Source organism: Hirundo rustica, chromosome 2 (genome assembly GCF_015227805.2).
Source record: "Hirundo rustica isolate bHirRus1 chromosome 2, bHirRus1.pri.v3, whole genome shotgun sequence".
NCBI classification, from domain to species: domain Eukaryota; kingdom Metazoa; phylum Chordata; class Aves; order Passeriformes; family Hirundinidae; genus Hirundo; species Hirundo rustica.
This window is the reverse complement of record NC_053451.1, coordinates 21,358,287-21,378,228: the sequence shown is the minus strand read 5'-3', so window position 1 is coordinate 21,378,228 and position 19,942 is coordinate 21,358,287. Positions and strand designations below refer to the sequence as shown.

The 19,942-nt window shown below is 41.7% G+C and overlaps 2 protein-coding genes across 10 annotated transcripts in view; both read right to left on the bottom strand.

Annotated features, from left to right (window-relative positions):
• Positions 1 to 1,259: 1,259 nt before the first annotated feature.
• On the bottom strand, positions 1,260 to 9,272 carry LOC120749041 (cell cycle control protein 50C-like). 2 transcript variants are annotated; one of them, XM_040056129.2, is made up of 7 exons: positions 9,056 to 9,272; positions 8,141 to 8,247; positions 6,923 to 7,024; positions 5,444 to 5,534; positions 3,469 to 3,606; positions 2,306 to 2,515; positions 1,260 to 1,536 (listed from the first exon to the last, which is right to left on the bottom strand). In XM_040056129.2, the coding sequence occupies exons 1-7, from the start codon at positions 9,270 to 9,272 to the stop codon at positions 1,346 to 1,348; spliced, it is 1,056 nt and encodes a 351-aa protein (XP_039912063.1). In that variant the 3' UTR covers positions 1,260 to 1,345. The 2 variants fall into 2 exon arrangements, with proteins under 2 accessions (XP_039912063.1, XP_039912062.1); XM_040056128.2 differs by having other exon boundaries at positions 8,141 to 8,251; positions 9,060 to 9,272.
• Positions 9,273 to 9,996: 724 nt separating this feature from the next.
• The window catches only part of CMSS1 (cms1 ribosomal small subunit homolog), a 222,888-nt gene continuing 212,942 nt past the window's right edge, over positions 9,997 to 19,942 (bottom strand). For all 8 annotated transcript variants that reach the window (XM_040089124.2, XM_040089137.2, XM_040089131.2 and 5 more), the window contains 6 exons: positions 19,704 to 19,763; positions 18,876 to 18,978; positions 17,368 to 17,428; positions 16,452 to 16,539; positions 14,742 to 14,830; positions 9,997 to 10,666 (listed from right to left, as the gene is read on the bottom strand). In XM_040089124.2, the coding sequence (XP_039945058.1) occupies positions 10,583 to 10,666; positions 14,742 to 14,830; positions 16,452 to 16,539; positions 17,368 to 17,428; positions 18,876 to 18,978; positions 19,704 to 19,763 (485 nt within the window). In that variant the 3' untranslated portion in view covers positions 9,997 to 10,582. The remainder of the gene's footprint in view (positions 10,667 to 14,741; positions 14,831 to 16,451; positions 16,540 to 17,367; positions 17,429 to 18,875; positions 18,979 to 19,703; positions 19,764 to 19,942) is intronic.

The window sequence follows — 19,942 nt, the reverse complement described above, 5'->3', positions numbered from 1 at the left end:
CTGCTCATGGCTCAGCTACAAAGCAGAACTTCAAGGAAACTGCACCTTCTGTGGTGCTGCAAACCCTTTCAGCAGGGGCCATCTGTCACAGGTCGCCAGATGTCTGGCCCCAGACACTCTCAAAGGCAGATGTTGGTGCCTTGGCATTCCCACATCCCCTTCTCCTGCTCCAGTCTGTGATTCCTTTCTTGTTCTATTGAGGAATTTTTTTAGGAGATAGGCAAGGCACACAAAATACTTATGAAAGGAATTGAAAGTCTTTTATTCCACTTGCACTTTTACAACAGAAAAACTATTTTAAAAAAATTCACACCTGCCACAGTATGCTTGACCTAATTTCTTCAGTGCCGTTCCTTCATTTTGTGAGACTAGAAATAAGTCCTAAATGTGTAAAATTTTGAACATGAACGCTGATGAACCTATTCATGAGCTGCAGTGTATGCTTTAAATTAAGTTGACAGATTTTCTGGTGCTTTGCTTTTTATTGACAGTAAATTACCATTCAGTGTCATGTAAGAATTTGTGAACTTCCAAATGGAAGGGTGGGGTAAGTAGGAGTGCAATTTTGGCCTAATACTTATATTAGGTAGATGGTTCTGCTAAATATTTTACATTAAAGGAGCTTTTAATTTAGGATTTCAATTAAACCATAATTTAAAAAAAATGTAAATCAGTGATTCGATGCCCTCCAGCTCTCAGGTGCTAGATAAATCCAGTAAATTTGATCTAAACAAACTCCAAACTCCTAATAAATGCCCTGTATTCAACCACAAATCAGGTGTCAAACTGGAGTGAATACACTGATGTGAATTGGTTGCTTTTTCAGCATAACTGAAAAAGGTAGATAAAACCAAGCCAAGCCATTCAGCACATGTCTGTGGCCCACAAGCAGATTTTAGCAGTGAGTTCTACCTGCTCAAGCTTTTTGTTGGATCAAGATTGACCTCACTTTTTACCCATCCAAAGCTCCATGTCAGTTAAGAGAAATGTTGCCTGAGTTATGGGCTGAGTAAGAAATTAAAATGGACCCTGACTCCTGGCCAGACATTGGTACCACATAATTTCTTTGCCACTGCGATTCTAATCTGAGCTATCTGCTGTGGGAAGCTCATCTCACTACAAGCTTCCAAGGAAACAAATTTAGGCTCACAGGTACATTAATGAGAATGGCACCTCAGGTAAGTTTGGTTTCTGATGATGGAACAATCCTGTCCCTCAGTTGCTTACATTCACCAAACCTGACACTGAAAATGGTCCGGAGCTCAGGGGAAAGAGTGAAAGGTCTGCGCTGCACCTTCTTTGTCCATTGCACACTTCTGTCTTTGTTCAGAAAGTCAGGGGAACCTTATTGCTTCTGAAAGTATGTTTTCTTTTTCCTGAGCTTTAAGTGGATGCCAGTTATGACAAAACCTGCCAGGGTTGCTGCTGCTCCAGAAACCAGGTAGGCAATTCCCAGGAATGGGTTACTTCCGCCACTCCATACCACGGTTGAAAGAATCACATGCTTCCTCCCCTTGAACCTGGTAACAGGGAAATCTGAGAGAAGGACGTTAAGATTTTGCTAACAAAGTGTACACTGTTTCCAGGAGAAGAGAAAGTAGTGGTTAAACGCTCCAAAAGCTTTCCAAGGCATAAAGAGTTTTGAGGTCTGCATTTTCTGCCAAAACTCCTTTAACTGATTGGTGATGTTTCTGCTATTCTGGATCCAAAAACCCAGCTGTTTTTTGGGAGGTGGTAGGCAGCTGGTGGTAAGAAACACAGTTATTTTAGATACAGTCTTCGTGTGCATGTGGAAATACTTGCTTTTTAAAAACATTGTAAATTTCATATTCATAATTTATAGGACTGCTACTGCATTAATTTGCTCTGAAAGCTCAGTTGAAAACGGGCCTTTTGGGAAGCTCATCATGACCCTCCACATGGTTCCTGCGAGGCTAAGAGCTCACCTTGACCCGATATGTTGTAGCCAGAACGTTATGTGAGTTTACCTTTCATCTCTCCCACGGAAGCTTCCAGAGTAGAACCACGACAGAACCTTTAAAACCACATCTCCATCAGCTGAGAAAGAGGAGAAATTCATGGCCATGTTGACATAACTCCTGCTGACAAAAGCACTGCTGGGTGTGAGGGGGCTTTTGCACCAGCACGAAAGCTCCTGTCAGTCAGGACACGGCCCAAACCCCTCAGAGGGCTCTGCTGACACAGGGGCGCTCCGCACGGTTTCTCTGCCAGCTGACCATTCAAACCCTCTTCACTTCCATCTCACTGCAGCTCTCCAGCGGCCGCAGGGAGCCTGAAAGGATACTGTAGGAAATCCGGAAGGTGTAATTCCCTGCTGGCAGGCCCTCGGCGAAGTGCCGCACGCGACTGACGCGCCGGTAGAGATTCCGGAACGTCGCAAAGGCCGACACTCGCATCCAGACTATGAAGTCGTCGTTCACGTAACCGTTGTTCCTCTCATCGTCCTCGTCCAACAGGTACGCCGGTTTCTGCCAGTAAGGGGGTCTGGCTGTCCCTGGTCACACAGGCACAAAGCAGGAAAGAGGCCGTCAGTAAAAACAGCGCTTGCTGAGATTCTGGGCCTCACACAACCAGCACAGAAAACGAGCTGTGGAAGAGACATAAGACACTGTCCAAAATTATACATATGCCAGGTAACAGCGTCTCCATGCCCACTCACCTCAAATGCTACATATTAGAACCTTCAAGCAAAGGAAAAACAAAGTGACTTGCACAAGTGAAAATACTGCTTATTCTGGATTCTTGTCTCTTCGGCAAGCGAGATGTTCTCCATAATGAGGAGCTTGCCTTCATTTTTACACATTAATATATCCCTGTGCAGTCAGGAAGGCAGCATTTTGCAATCTAATGGCACAGCCTATGACATTTAGAATCTGTCCCATGAAAACTACTCACATGATTAATTCTTGCATACTGCACCCAGCACAGCACTGCCCTGATCCACAACAGGCAGCTTTTAGCCCCACTTCAATAGACATCAACCATAACGAGGAAATAGCCCTAGGAAACAGGTCTGAAGGAACTAGTGACAAAGGCAGCCTCTCATGTCTCACAACTGCCCAAGAATCTGCAAAGGCATGAAGGAAAGATGGGACATGCAATTCTCCTTGACAGATGTTTTCAACAAGAATAAAAAAACCAACTGTATTCGTGCTTTCTCTGAACAGATCAAGCATTACAGGAAACTATAAAGAAGGGTGTTGATGTGGGCTAACTTCAGTCTTCCAAAGCCATTTTCTCTCAATTTCTGTGGTCACTGATTAAAAAAGTAAAAAGGTGGTATTTTGGCTAAATGTGTCCTCTGCTCTCAGTTACCCTCTCAAGCTGCGTCTTCAACTTTGGGAGATTATTTCTCCCAAAGGTGCTTTTTCTCAGAATGGGAGAAACATGAAGGGGGAGATATGGAAGCCACTGAAAAATAAGGACCACCAGCAGAACCATTCTTACCTGCAAATGCAGAAGAGAGATTGTATGCCTCAGGATTGCGAAATTTCACATTTTTATCTGTCCACCAACTGTTTCCAGTCCTCAGCAGTGGCACTTGAATCACAGATGAGTTACGACTGTAAAAAAGATCAATAGTATCTGCAAGGAATACAATAAACAACATCTGTGAGTCAAAGGCAGCCATTCTAATTGCCAGCACGACTAACAAAAAAATGTCACAATGAAGCATCTTTCAAGTGGATAGAAAACCTGAATGTCCTGGGAAAGTTTTCATCATGTGCATGGAGCACTGCACATTTCCCAAGAAGAATTAAGGTATCAGAGACTTAGAACTCCTAAAGTTTTAAAGATTGAACATCTCCTATCAATCCCTGTGCATATTCCTCTTGTCCCTCAACTCCTGTGGGACTTGCTTCTCTGCAAAACACTTTTTGAGCTCTCTAGCTAGTTACAGGAGTTACTGTCCTAGTTAGTTTCCCCTAGAATTTGACAGCTGTCCCAAAACTTTGCTATGCATGATGTGTTTTCAGGGACTAGGGTAGAGGTAAAAGCACAATCAGAGAAATCCAGTCCTTTGGAGAAAATTTTGCTGTAGTTTTATGCCAATTAGAGCTTGCTTACCGACTTGGACAGAAACACTTTCTTCAATCAAAAACCATTTAGTTAAAATTGTGCCTAACCATGCCATCCAGTTTCAGTGCGTGAACAGCGCTTGTTTTCATCCATTATTATTTTCCTACACAGATTAATTTAACATTAGGCAAAAACAGTATAGGACTCATTAACAGCTCTGTAAACCCCTAGGCAGCCAATGGGATGATGGGCAGGGGCAATCAGATGATACAGATGGGGAGGGGTTGCCTTTTAGGAGACATGAAAAACACAACTCAGCTGCGCAAGCATCAATGGACGCATACTTTTTTTTGTTTCCTCCTACAAAACCTGTGCAGCTCCTTAAAGCTCAGACACACTCTTGTGGGGAAGTGATCCTTCTGTGGCCCACCACATCCCCAGCTATCTGTCACCATTTCATGAACAGGAGTTGCAATGCTCTGAGCTCTGCCTGCTCAGTTGCTCGTCTTTACTCTCACTCACATGCTCCAGGACAGTGTGGGCTGCGCACAGCTGGGCTCTGCTGGCTGAGGTCTGAGCCCAACCCAGTAAATCACACTTCCAGGGAAAGCAGGTGGCGAAGCAAGCAGGTGAAAATCAAATGGATCTAGAAGTTATAACGCAACTGGCTTTCACAAATCCCCTGGTGTGGGTAGCACAGCTGCTTGGAAAGAGCTGCTGCCTTCTCAAAGCCTGCTGCATGGAATGGGTTAAAAAAAGAGTGGGAACAGGGAGTGGTAGAAACTGGAAGACAAAAAAGATGGGGTAGCGGAGAAAAGTCTGTACAGTTTTTTTCTGTTGTTGCTTTCCCTTCTGAAGAGACATTCTGAAATCTCCCAAGTGTAACTCATAAGCAAATTTTGCCCACTAGATTACTACAGAGATCAAATCCAGGATCTAATTAAGATTATGTATGCTTCCGGCATTCTAAAAACAAAAATGAAACCACACAGATCCAAAGACCCAAAGTAATGAGAACATGGAGAATCCTTCTTCTTAAGCACATAATTGTGGGAAGGCGGAATCTGGGCTCCCCCATCACTGTTCAAGAAAGTACATTAAAACTGTTGTATCCTCACTCCTTAATTCAAGAGGGCCTAAATTCCTCACTCCTGCTGTCCAGTCACAAAGAAGAGGGCCTTAGATAATGAGAAATCTCCCTCAGTTTCCAAATGAGGGCCGAGTTACTAAACAGTAGGAAGCAGAGCCTCACGTTCGCCAGAGCAGCACCGCCAAAAAAAGCCCCTCGTGAGAGGCTTTGTGGAGGAAGAAGAGGCCTGGCAACACCAGGTCTCCCTGGGTTGGGGTGAGGGAATAGCTCCAAGAGGGACTCAGTAAGGGGCAGAGGAAGGTGCCCACGTACCATTGAACATGCTGTTGGCAATGGCCCCGCACGGCGCCATCGGAGTCCCGTTCCTGTAGGTGCTGAAGGGCGCGCAGTGGCTCCTCTGGATCTGCATTCGAGGCCACACAACAATCAGGCACAGAGCTGGGGTTTGGGTTTCATTTGCTGGTGTCCTCCCATGCCCTCTTCTGAAAAGCCACTGAACAATTAAGTCTCCAGTACCTTTTGGTCACATTAGAGAGACATCCAAATGAACGGGTCTGTATTTCAGGAACACCCTCCATATCTAGGTACAGAAACTTTAGGTCTTCAGCAAATCCTGCCGCTGACTTGCAAGCTCCAGACTACAAAAACAGGTTTGGGGATCTGCTATTGTAAAATGGCTACAACTGAAAATGTTCCAGTGAAGCCTTTGCCTATCCTAGAAGATCTTATTTTTCCTCCTTTTAAATTCTGACCTGGGCTGCATTAGTGCTGGAGAACAGCAGATGTAGTTGGCCACATTACTGCGGTATAGCAAGGGCAAATCTTGATGTATGAAGATACAGAACGAAAAACAGGAGTCCACCTCAGCTTTATCGTATCTTTCCTATCCCATTTTATAAGAAACTATAAATCTTCAGGTTTCAACACAGAAACATTTTCAAGTAACTCCAATGAGGCGTGTATCTGATTGGCACAAAAGCCAAAAGCAGCTGCATCTGGATGCAAACAAACAAGCTGACAGGACACCTGGAGAGTTGTAAGAAGCATTTTATAGAAATGAGGAACATGTCTGGAGAGTTGTAAAAGCATTTTATAGAAACAACAGATTATCATGGCACAACCATCATATATATACTGAAAGCATGTATGGACTATGTGCATATTAAGAAATGCTAGTTTTAAGCCAAAGAAAATATGCTTTTGATTTTTAAGTAAAAGAACCTCAATGCTTTGATTGCATTCTCCAGTTTCCTTAGGCAGGTCTGCTGCTGGTGATGTTGTCTACTCCTTCTTTAGACTTCTACATTGCACACTTAGAATACATGAATACTTATTTCAGAACAAACTTTTTACTGCTCCTTGCCTACTTCCAAGGCAAGATAGCAAAACTAAAGACTTAGGATAACTTAATTCCTTTGCTCTATGATAAAAGCACAGTTTAATACACTTCTGGGAAAGAAGACTGACAACAGAAGAAGGAAAAGCCTTCTGTATATTTATTTTAAAAAGACAATGTATTTTTAATCAGCACTACAAGGTGCAGGTTTGAGAAATACAACACTGGAGTGACATCTTTTATCCCACCCCTCCCATCTTCCTCTCTTATTAACTTATTAGACATAATGGCTCTAACAAGCATAAAAGCTGGGACCGAACACTGAAAATCTGTACTTTATTATTCCCTAGAGCCACCTAAACACACTTATGGTTCTGCCTGGTTAGCTCTCCATATGGCCAAAGGCACACCTGCTGGAAGTGCTGCTGATCTCACAACACAAAAAGAAAACTTACGTTTACATTTCGGCCCAACAGCTGTGCATGACTTCTTGACATCATGTATCGACGGTGGTTTTGATAGAAGTTTTGCAGACCATAGTACATAAAAACATCACCCTAGAATCCAAGGATAAATCCCTTCAATAAGGAGAGTTCATGAAGGGAAGGAGAAATCCTGTTACTTGCTAAAAAAAGAGGGGAATTAAGTACAGATATTAAAATGTCTGTAACTACATCCTAAGCAATACAGCAGTCATGGGCTAGAATCTAATATTTAACCTAACTGTTAATTTTTATGTTTTGGCACAAAATTAAACGTAATTTAAATCAGCAAACAAAACATAAAATAAAAATGCCTGATAATTATTTTACTCAAGCTGGCCATGAACTTGTAATGACTATGAATCATATAGTAGAGACAGGCACTCATTTTCCTTAAAAGAAGGCGCACAAAAACCTTCACATGAAAAGGAGAATTCTAAGCACACAAATCACACATGAAAGATAATTATGCAACTATAAAAACCCATTACTCAGTTAAATTGACTTCTCATCTCAAACATCACTCTAATCTGAAGAATTACGAAGTATTTTAACAGCCTCCCCAATACCGAAGAATCCTAAAGTGACTTTAAATTGCACTGTAATTTTAAGGGATCATTTATTCAGTATAAGATCTCTTTGGCAGAACATGAAGCATTTTAACAGTCTCAACAACACGATCTGGTAGTTTAAGGCAGGAAACAGGATACTTTTTCCAAAAGAAACTTCAGAATCACACTGCTAGACTTGAATTATTTCAAGGACCTGGGGGATTAGCAGCATAACCCTTGTAAAAATGACTACAGGGGTCTACTTATGTAAAGTGGTCAGAGCTTCAGATTTCCTTCTCACTTGAGAGCTTAGCAGGGCAGCAACAACCAACCCCAGGCCAAGGGCAAGGCTTTGCCACTGACTCAGAGAGAGACACAGAGAGTCACCTCCACAATCAAACACCATTTCCTCTACTCCCTTCTTCCCCTTGGACATCTCCCAGCCAAGGATTCTGTTCTTGGATAAAAATACCAAAATGAACAACAAAGGCAAAAGTGTAAAATTCTGAGCATTAGATGTTCTGAAAAAGTACAAAGCAAATTTACTCAGGTGCTCTACAGAACAGAATTACTGTCTTATCATTAGGAATATAGGTAACAGGTGGTACCAACCTGAGTTGGTTTTTTTGCACCCACTTACCAATATCGCTTCCTTTAGCGTGAAATTAACAGAACAGTGGCATTCCTTATTCCAGTTAGAGGAATTTTCACGGAGCTTTGAACAATCTGAGCATTTATCTGAATAATCTATCTGTCAGAGAAGTGAACAAGCAAATATATTGTAATCAAGGACATGCTTATAGGAAAAGGTTAGTGCTTTAGGTCCAAGGTCTCTCAAAGCCTTTCTCTTCTAAGTGACTTCGGACTGCCAAAAACATTCTTGAAAATGAAGAGGTAAAGTGAGGACTTGGCCTCAATGAACAACCACAAAACTTATCCCTTAATTTAAAGCTAGTTCAGAGCCTTTTGATGACTGTTGTAGAACTTTCACATCTGCTCCTCGGCAAAGGAGTGCTGAGTGAAGAACACTCCTGCACCTTGGGCTGGCTGACCAAGGAACGCTTGACAAATCTCCACATGCATCATGGCCCATCCCTGCTGAACAGCCTGGGTGTAGTGCTGAGTGTTGGCTCCAAACAGGGGTCTATTCACAACACCACAGTCCGAATAACCTTTTCTGCAGGAGGGATTTAAACATTAGGGTTCCCCGTATTTCAAGATTTTGCCCCAGAAAACATGGATGTTCTTATAGTGTCAAACAATCTCTGAGGGATTTGCTTATTTCCCTTTAAAACCCCAGAAAATGACATTTTGGTATTACCAGCCAGTGGCAGTAATTATCACCCATATTTCAAATATTCCCACCCAGTGCTGTAATTTTTTTGATGACCAACTGCTTCTGAAGATTTTCAAAGGAATACATGTGCTGGACACATGTCCAAGGCATGAAGCCATTGCTATCACCTTTATTCAGAAGCAAACACTCAAAGCCTTTTCCCTCCAAACCTGGCCTGGTTTCTTCTTTACAGAATATCAAAGAACACCACTCCCAGACCAACCTGTATTTCTCTGACGCTGTTTGCAGACAGGACAAGGCAGACTCCCACAGTGAGGCAGAATGCCCCTGTCAGAAAGAAGCTGGAGAGCACAGATGCGATGGTGAGCTGGGGCTTCCAAGCTGGCAGCCTCTGCTGTTTGAATGCACTGTTATCTGGACACCTGGAAGGCTGGGCTTCTCCCTCTCTGGGAAGAAGACTCGTCTCGTTTTTCATTTTCTTCTTGGTGAGAGAAAGGAATAATATCCTTGTGCTGGAGAGTGTTTCAGCTGAGATACTGTCCTTATTGTTAGGAGACTGTATTGTTTGTTCAGACTTGCATTATGGTGAAGAATTACTTATTAACTAGATCTCTCTTCCTTGTTTTCTGTATTTGTGCCTGGATCCCCATGATCAGCTTGTACCAATCAAGTAATTGTGTACTTTGATCAGGATGTCCAGTTTATGCCTCCTGGAAAAGCTTAGATATATTTTTCCTGCCCCACAGCTCATTAGGATTTGTTATGTCTTATTCATTTGCAGGGATACTGTCAGCTATACTGGAATTTCTGTGTAATTTCAGATGCATTATTTCCTCTCCCCTCAGTTCCATAGCTGCCCAGGTAACAGGCATGGAATACAATGAAAGGAGTTCTGCTCCAGTTGCACTGGATTCCACCGGGGAGGACTGCAGGTGCTGAGACAGCAACGGACAGAGAACATTGCTTTGGAAGACCCAAACAGTTTTCTTAACTTATTACATTAATTGCTATTGACTGAGATGCAATTAAAGGTTGTAAAAAGGTTGCGTGTTCTTTATTGTAGGACTACTCATTTTTAAAATATCCAACTTGGATCAATCAGTATCTAAGATATTAACGATTTCCTCACCTCTATTCATCTCATTCTCTGAAAAAGAATCTACCCGTTCCCTACTATCCACAATGACAAAAGAATCACCCAGAGATCACCTCATTTTAATTTAAAAGGCCAAACATAAGAATGTTTCTTGCACACTTCAACAGTTTGACCAAACTAAAACCTCAGTATAATATACAGATAATTTATCATGCAAAAGCAAAAAGTAGCATTTGGCCAGCTCTAGAACAGATAGGTGAAAAATACCTTCTTAACATGTTACTGAAATTCATACAACTTTTTCAAAGACCCCCAAGGGCAAGAACTAGATTACCACTCTCACAAGAGAAGGACGTGTCTCACTTGGGGCAGCACAGGGAGGGAACAGAAAACCGAGCTGTGCAAAGACTTTCACACCCATGTTTACTCATCTTCAAAGTCTCACTAGTGACAGACAGTAGTAAATCTAGCAGGTGAAAGCAGTGCAACTCTGACTTCAGTGTGACATTGTTCCTGCAATAAAAATAATACTAGAACTACAAACAAAACTTCTGGCTTTTTATTAAAAGAAAACTCAGAAAAAGTTGCAATGTGCCTTCTGTATAGAGACCTCTGAAAAGTCAAAATTCAATGGCAGGCCGGATAATAGCAAAATGCAGCTGCAAATTACTTCCTTGTCGGTAAACTCATTAAAAGAGTCCCAGCTTCACAGATCCATCTCTGCACAGCTTTATAATACTCTTCTCCAGTAGGTCAATTGTTTCTTTCTTTATCTAAAGAAAACAAAAGTCAAAGAAAGCAATAAGAAGTTACTGATAATGATACCATTATTTATTTGCTCAGGCACCTTACTAGAAATTAAAGAAGAGATTCCTATACAAGGTCTTCTAGAATGTTTCCATTTTTTAAAATACCCATCATTTGCCCTGCAGCCCTAAAGTCCCATTTCAGAGGGCTACAGAAAGGCTGTCATTGGCAGAGTTGGTAAGGCATACCAGAGCAAAAGGCCCATCCTGGGCTACAGAATCCCTACAGGACTTTCCAGACTAACAACTGGCATAAAGCAGATCAAGGGCAGTGCAACAGGCACAGCCCAGTCTGTGCCTGAGACACCTGAATGGAAGTGAGCCTGAAGCTGTGCTGCATACAAAGTACTTTGGTTTATGACACTGATATGGCTGTAGCTTATGGCTTATCTAAAGATAAAACAAATGTATTACAGAGCAAATATTGACTACACATTTCAGAGGGAACACAAGGTTCTTTATCATCACAGTCCAGAGTTTCCTTATAGCTCTCTCTTACCATTTACAAATAACTTGTTTGCAGGTTTTCTCTCAGGATTATATCCTTCTGTGCCTCCACTTTGCAGAGGAATAAATGATGTAAAAAAGCCCAGCCAGCCTCAATTTCAGACTGGATGTGCTACACGAAGGTGAAAATAGTTGTCTTTCTATCAAAAGTCCATTTCTCACAAACCTCTTATTTTCATGAAGTCTGAAACTTCCAATTAGCATATTTTCAAATATACTGAAGACTTGGTGTGTGTTTGCAGACAATACAATATTGGGTTTAATTGAAAAAACCTTCACTTGAATCATAAGAACAAGTAATTTGAGGAGCTGAGACAGCTCTGTATTGTCATCCACCTCTGTACAAAAAGCTTTCAAAGCAGGAAGCTTGTCCTTTGGTCAGATCAGAAAGTATACAATTCATTTTTATTTACACCTTTACGCTTCACTTCAATTCCAGTGTGCCAAGACAAAGTCTGATAAACTCCTTCAACTCCTCCTGTGGTTCCTTTGGGAGCTTTCATCTCCTTCTCCCTCCATTGTTTGGGATGAATGAAGTGGGAGACACAGAAACAGAGAATGAAAAAATCCAACAGCATCAACTAATGAGAATCTGAGGCAGCTGAGAGCAGTGGATCAGGGCACCATCCATTGTGTGGATATGATGGGATACAGAACTGCCACGTGGGAAGATCCCATGTGTTTTTAAATTCATATATTTATTAAAATATACCTCTGTGTACAGAATTCTCCGCTGAACATTGGGTGACTACAAAAACGGCAAGTACAATGGACATGTGCTTCCAGCTGTTCCCGCTTTCTGGTGATAAACACAGTTTAGCAATGTTGCACCTTAAGTATGCAAAGAAATTATCGATAATTGAGGTTTGCACTGAAAACAGGCCAGTATGCTGAGTTTCTAAGTGTACAATTTTGCCTCCACAACTAACACAGGTGAAAGAAACCAGTGCATCAAACAGCCAATTCTCTAAATTGTCTTTGGTACTGTACTTCCTCTCTCTGAGAAAACTTATAACCATTCATAGCATGTATTTGACATTTTTCTATGTAATTAGAAAAGCTGCCTAAGACTGTATTCCATATTTGAAGCCCACAGGTTGCTGGAACATCCCACTGGTTTACAAGTGGTGTCAAGATGCCTCATCACCAAAACATTATTTGGGTGTCTTTCGCTGTTGACATTCCTTATACATAACTTTCAGGAATCTGCCTGATGTCTGTAGTGGGATAAATACCTGCAAAATACTCCACTTATAACGCCCAAGATGTCAAAACCCTTTCTTTATGATGTGTTACCTTCAGCTTCTACAGTTTGAAGACTTGTCTGTAATTACATATTCACTATTCTGTAATCACACATAAATATCTATTGCTTATCCTAATATAACATATGATTGTTTTACCTACCTGGATTGAACTCGAACTAAACTTTAATTTTTTATGCTAAGATAGCCTTTGGATTTCACCTTAATAAAATAACTTGGAGTCACAGCTTCTGGCCTGTATTTCTAGACAGACACACAGAACTGCTATGATGCTGCCTAGAGTGAGATGAAAGCTATAGTTGAGGTTTGCAATAGCCCAGAAAGAAATATTGGCAACATAATCTTAATTTTTTGGAGGTGGATCACTTATGGCCTACTTTATGGATATTTACTTCAGATGACTTAAAAAATCCATCCCACTGACATCAGCTCCTTTTATACTGCCTGTGATTTTGTACTGAATTGTCTGTAATTTCGTGTTTTCTGTTCTTTAAAAAACTTACAGGTATAACTGCAAGCACCATACAAAAAAAAGCCTTATGTATTAACCACAAGAGGGAGCCTCCTTGCCTCTAAAAAAGCAAAGGCAGGGTTTGGGGGGGTTTTTTGGGGGTTTTTTTGCTACTTCATTTCTTCAATGCATTCTTTTTTTCTGTGTACGTCGGGCTGTAAAATGCAGCACATTCAAATACTTAGACAAGCACACAGATGGATTAATGACTGATAATTTGTTTCACTTGTGAAACAGCTCAGTGTCTATACGCAAAAGAAGTCCTTTTCCCTGGAGATTCCTTCAGTGTATGGACCTGCTCTAAATGTACAGAACCTGAAGCACTGTGCAGGAAATTGGGAGGTTTCTAACAAGCACTAATGGAGGAAACTGCCTCTTCATCTGGCTAGAAACAGCTGATGCCCCACAACATACTGTAAACATAGCTTGTTACAGCAAGAAATATAAAAGCTGGATTTCAGAACTGAAAAGAATGGGGAATTATCTTAGGAGCATACAAATGATGGATGGTTCTAAGTTGTTTGTAGCCTACTTCTTGTCAAAAAAACAAAACAAAACAAAACAAGAAAGAAAAGGAAAGAAAAAAAGAGAGAACTGTCTGTAGATTAACTCATATGATATTATCTTAAACTCAGATGGAGAAACATAGATGTTTGGCTGAGGTTTTGTTCAGTTTTTGAGGAAACCTTTCACTGAATCACAAAAAATGCTGAGTTGGAAGGGACCCACAAGGATCAAATCTAAATCCTGGCCCTGCACAGGACACCCCAAGAATCACACCCTGTGTCTGAGAGCATTGTCCAAACACTTCCTGAACTCTGTCAGGCTCGGTGCTGTGACCACTTCCCTGAGGAGCCTGTTCCAGTGCCCAACCGCCCTCTGGGGGAAGAACCTTCTGATATCCAGCCTAAACCTCCCCTGACACAACTTCAGGCCATTCCCTCAGGTCCTGTCACTGATCACTGTAGAGAAGAGATCAGTGCCTGCCCCTCCTCTTCCCCTCTTGAGGAAGCTGTAACTGCAGTGGGATCTGTCCTCAGCCTCCTCTTCTCCAGGCTGAGCAGACCCAGTGCCCTCAGTCCCTCCTCATATGGCTTCCCCCAAGGCCCTGCACCATCCTCATTACCGTCCCCTGGAAGCTCTCTAACAGCTTCATATCCTTCTTACATTGTGGCACCCCAAACTGCCCCCAGCACTGGAGCTGAGGCTGCCCCAGCTCAGAGCAGAGCAGGACAATCCCCTCCCCTGCCTGGCTGTGATGCTGTGCCTGATGCCCCCAGGACAGGGCTGTCTCTCCTGACTGCCAGGGCACTGCTGGCTCAGGGCACTTTCCATCCACCAGGACCCCCAGGTCCCTTTCCGTGGTGCTGCTTTCCAGCATCTCATTCCCCAGTCTGTCTGTACACCCAGATGCTTGCCCATCTCTCTCATTTGCTGAGGTGGAGGACTCTGTACAAACTCTCCTTACTGAGGGAACTTCCTGGGGACAGGTAGAACATCCATTGAGCATAATCAGGGGAAACTCACAGCACAACCATAGAAGTCACAACTGTGACTTGCAACAATAAAGGAAAAACTCTTTCTCCGATAATTTTGAGACTTCAGAGTACAGACTTCTCAGTCAATGTGAACTTCTTTGTGTTCCTTTACCACTGAAGACAGCTTTACAGAGAGAAAACTTTAGGGACCAGGACCTGAGAACTACGAACAAAAGTAATGAATACACAGAATGTAACATATATAGGTGCTTATACAATACCTCAGGGATGTCCATCATTCTCCTTAGTTTCTGATCTCTCCAGTTCCAATCCAGAATCATATATTTTGTGGAGTTTAAGCACAGGGCATCTAAAAAGGCAACATAAATTTCACTACCAAGATAATCTCACATGTGCTTATCAAAATGATTTTTGGCTTTTACATCTTTTGCTGTCTGTTTCCAAGGAAACTAATCTTTGAACACTTAAGTACTTACTACGTTTGCTGGTTGGAAAACTAATGCACTGACACTGCAAACTCCCTTAGCCACATAATCCCATGCCTTTTTGGAAGATAAACACAAAAGCAGAACAACTACTGTTGCCAGACTTGTCAAGAGCTTAACATCCTGCCAGAAAGTAATTCCTCAAGCTTCCTCTTGATGAAACCACAGGAGCTGAATTTCCACAGCTGATGTCACTGGCAAGTTACAAGGACCCTAACCTGAAAATTGATGTTACAGGAACACACAGCGTTCAGCAATTTACAGGACAGGGTGCTATGTGAATATGAGTCAGGTCAGTGGGGCTGACAAAGAATTCCTTTATCCTTCAAATAAATGGCAGTAAAAAAACAGGTCCTTTCCAAACTTGCTTTTCAGACATTCTCCTATTTTTTCCCTGGTCTTCTACATGGTGCCCACCATTTTTTCCCCATTGGTTTTGGTTCCTCTCCCTTCTCTATGTGACCTGGCACTGCAACACTAAACTGTCAATAAAGAACTAGAGCTTGGGATAAAATTTAACACTGTGGGGCACCCACAGTTTCTCTGGGCAACCTGTTCCAGTACCTCACTACTCTCATGGCAATGTGCTGATGTGCTGAGCACTAACACTTAATGTTGGTGAAAGCAAGAAAATGATGTTACTCCTGCACTCTTTTGGAAGGAGCAGTAGAGTCCCAAACCACCACCAGTCCCCGACCAAGAGACCATAGTCAGAGCAAGACAGTGTCTCGCATAAGAGGAATGGAAAGAATTGCCTTATCATCCCATCATTTTGTTGTTTCTTTTTCTTTGTGTACATACTGTCTACCGAGTAAGTAAAAATACTCCAAATTTGGGAAGAGAAAATGAGATTTATATAGAATAATTAATTTTATTACAGGCAAATGAGAAGTAAGATGAAATCAGCAAGCAGATTTTTCAGCCACCCCTCCCAGAAGTTTACACTGAGCTCAGAGTGACATACGATACAGTGACTTCTGCCACTATTTCCTTTTGATCCACTTGCAGTGTTTGGTTTCCTGGAGCTTTAAATCTCACACTACGGTTTTGCAATCACTTTCAAGTCAGCATAAATCAGTATTCCTGCCAAAAGAGGAAGCCCCCCCACCTCTGCCTGCTCATTACCTGATTTTGTGTGCACACTGGTTTTGGTTTAATTGGGGTCATTTCACTGAGCTGCCAAAGAGACTCCTGGGCTTGCACAAGGAGCAGGAAAGGGGAAGAAGCATGGACTGGTGGGTGAGAGGAAGCATTACTCTGCCTTTCTCTGCTAATGCTGGCTTATGCCAGCTTAAAGTCATCATAAAACAAAGTACTAGAACCTTGACCTTGTTTTGACTGACATAGCACAAGTGAAGAAACGGAACCATACTTTAGTGCCCAAATCTACATGTTCATGTCAACCTAAAAAAACCAGTTGAAGTTTCACTTTTCATGAGACCAAATATAAAATACCCAGGGAAGAAACCCTCCTTGTTCTCCTACCTTGTTCTACTAGTGCCTTTACTCTCCCAGGAGTTCCAACCCCAATGTGGAACACGCCTTTCTCCAACATATTCATTTGTTCCTTTATCTAATTTGAAGAGAGAAAGAAAAATCACAGTAAACCCATAACTGTTTTAAAATTTCCTCTTAAGGAGTTGGAAATAAATCCATGATCTCATTGTATTTCTCTCTAGAACACCATCAAGTCTGAGACAAATGATATTTGTCTCTCAAACTGTCAGACAATTATATCTGGAAGAAAGATTAAGAAATATAACAAGCCAGCTGGGCATCACACTCCTCTAGAAGTTCAATCTTTTTTAACTTTAAAAATCTGCTATTGCACCAACTATTTTTGGAGGTGAGAACATCAAGATTCCTTCAGCATTTCAAAAAATTCTCTGGAATACTGAAAAACTTGCATTAACTCTGAAGCCCTCCAAGATGAAGATACCGGAAAAAAGGTGAAATAAAGCAAATGACACGTGCGTGTTTGACAGCATTTATATCAAAGGCCAAGCGTCCACTCTTTACTCCCAACACCCCCATAAGGTGATACTGGGGATCCAGGCATTCAATTTGCAGCATCCAAACGTGGGTGCTGGTACAGCTTGCTTCCACAGACCTGTGCTGTGTGAGCCTTCTGGCATTTGAATGAACACTCGATGGGAATGTGGAACGGTGAAACCCAGCAGGTGCACAAGCACCTACATTCTGCACAGGGTTGCACAAGAGCTACCAGAGACAGTGCTTAGTGAAATTCCTCACACTGCAGCAATGAGTCACCAAAGGAAGCACCACCCAACAGAGGGAACCTCATATGAACACTGCATGAAAGGCACCACTGCCAAAGGATTGGAAAAGAAAGTGGGATCACACTATTTAGCTGTTTACTCTCTCTATTAAAATTCCTTACCTTTATGTGCTTTGCAAACAACTTGAGGACTCTGCAATCTCCTTTAAAGGCTGTCATTGACCTAGCAATTAAAAAAAAAAAAAAAAAAAAAAAAAAAACAATGAAATACAAGAAGCAGGGCTGGGCTTAAGACCACACATGAGAAAAGAAAAACTAGCTGGCATTTCTCAATATGTTTGGGACACACACAGTCCTCCAGTGAACCCTGGTTGTACTCTGAACACTTTGTACATTCTTGTTTGCTACTCATCAACAGAGATCAACAACTGGACAGACACAATAGAAGATATCAGTAGGGGGCAATATTGTTTAGATAGCTTTTCAGATAATATTTAATATTACGGCCTGTGCTTTCACAGTTAGCTTAGTTCAAAACTGGTTAATCACTAAATACTAATCAAAGAATAATTCAGTTACTGAGATAAAGGCGTTAATGAATATGAGCGTGCACAAAAGGAAGGTTCTTTGTATGGACAAACCTGTATTTTACAGTCTCCCTGCCCCATGGCTACTGGCAAAACCTAGGCTGCCACTGTCTTTGCTGCAGACATTGTCCAGATTCCAATGAACCAAACTAATCTGTTAGAAACCTTGACTTGTTTTTCTGACACTCCATTTTTGCACACAGTAACAACTCTAGGTTCTGTATTCATCGAACAGGAGACAACATATTAGTATTTGCTGAATGTCACTTAAGACAGCTTGCTCTGGATGCTTCTTGCAGTGCACCAAGTTTTTAATTTGCAAAGTTTATCTACATCTAACCACGTAAGTCTCAGGTAGTAGTCGCTGCATGCATGACTGGCACTTATCTGCCTGATCCATGCTCATTACCTTGTGTCATGGAATCGAACTTCCCAGCTCTCTATCTCATTTTGTACTGACAGATAATCACAGGAAGTAGGGTCAAGATACAGAAGGCAACCATGAAATTTTTGAGGTAGACATTAATTCATCAAAGTCATCAAAACTTCTGGCGTGAGAAGGGGGAGGATGAAGAAGGGGAAAAAAGAGGGACAGGGCACACTGAAAATTGTCATCTCTGCCCAGCAGTTCTGCCAGCCTGAGCCAGCTGAGAACACTGGCACAGACCTGGAGGCACTCAGGCCAGACACACCTTGGCATCTGAGACCCTGAAGTGCCATGTCCTCGCTGCCTTTGGTGCAAAGCCATGACTTCCAGTGGTGGATCGTGATGCTTTATGGACTTTCTCAGTTCCCAAAGTATAGTCTAACATGTTCCACTTCCTTTAAATTGGCTACAGTTCCCTTTTGGTTTTTCACAAAAGTAACACTTCCCAGGCAACCGAAGTACTGAGCATTACCTCAGTCCAAAACGGAACACCACACTCCCAGAGTTCAAGGAAGGAAGGGATATTGCATCAGTTTGAGTCAGTGAAATTGCTGGCTAGCAGAGGACAGTGTCCCAGTTTTGCCTTTTGCCTGCGGTTCCAAGACAAAACTCCTGACCGAGTGCCAAGCTCAACACGGCATTTGCTATTGACATACTTGATGAGCTCCAAGGAGCGAAGGGCAGAACTGCAAAGAACCAGCATCACCACCGACTTCTTCTCCTTGTGGTTCCTCCGGAGCTTCGCCCACTTCGGGCAGACTGCAACGGAAAAGCCCTTGTACCCACACAAAGTACTACACGCCACAATTTTACATCACTGGAGTGCATGATGAATGGTAGCCAGCAGCAAGAACACACATGCCGACTCCTTTGAGGGCTTTGGCAACACTTCTGCACTCAGTCATGGCTGAGAAACTGGAACACGGAATGCCCAGAATAAAAAAAATACAGAAATATCACATAACGGAACAAACTAGATAAGCATTAATAATCAACAGTTTTTAAGGCGATGAGCCCATTGTCTTTGATGAGCCCACTGTCTTCGTTTGCCACAGATGGCAATTTGTATCAGAGAAGATCAACCACAAAGAAACATTTACCAGACCAGAAGTTCTGTCTGTATAAATATACAAGAGAATAAAAATTCTCTTAGTTCATGTCAGCAAACAGCTGCAGGACTTTTATTGTAAGATAATACATAAATGTACTCATGAAGCCACAATAAATTACTGATAAATAACCCCTAGTAATTAAAAGAAAGCCCAGAACTCTTTTTGGCACTAAAAAAAAAAAAAAAAAGTGCTAGAGTGAAAAAGAGCCAGACAAACAAGCCCTGTATTAATAAAGAAATAAACAAAAGCTTTAAAGTTATTAATATCTCATAATAAACAATATTTGGACCTACATATAAAAATGCAATAATATTGTCTTAACAATATTTTTCATACAACTTTCATCTCACCCAGACCAACATTTAAACTCACTTTCCTTCAGGTATGAAGAAAAACTGTGGGTAAGATCATTGGCTGGCAAAAAACAGGAATCTGAAAACATAAAGGAAAAAATATTTTTGTTGATGTATTTTAGCAGCAAAGGGAGAATGCATGTTTGCAGCATAACCACTGGTTATATGGATGAAATTCCAACTTCATAATCCATCATCAATAAATTACCATTTCTGAAACAAAAATTAATGTAGAAGAAACTTTATATGGATTAATTC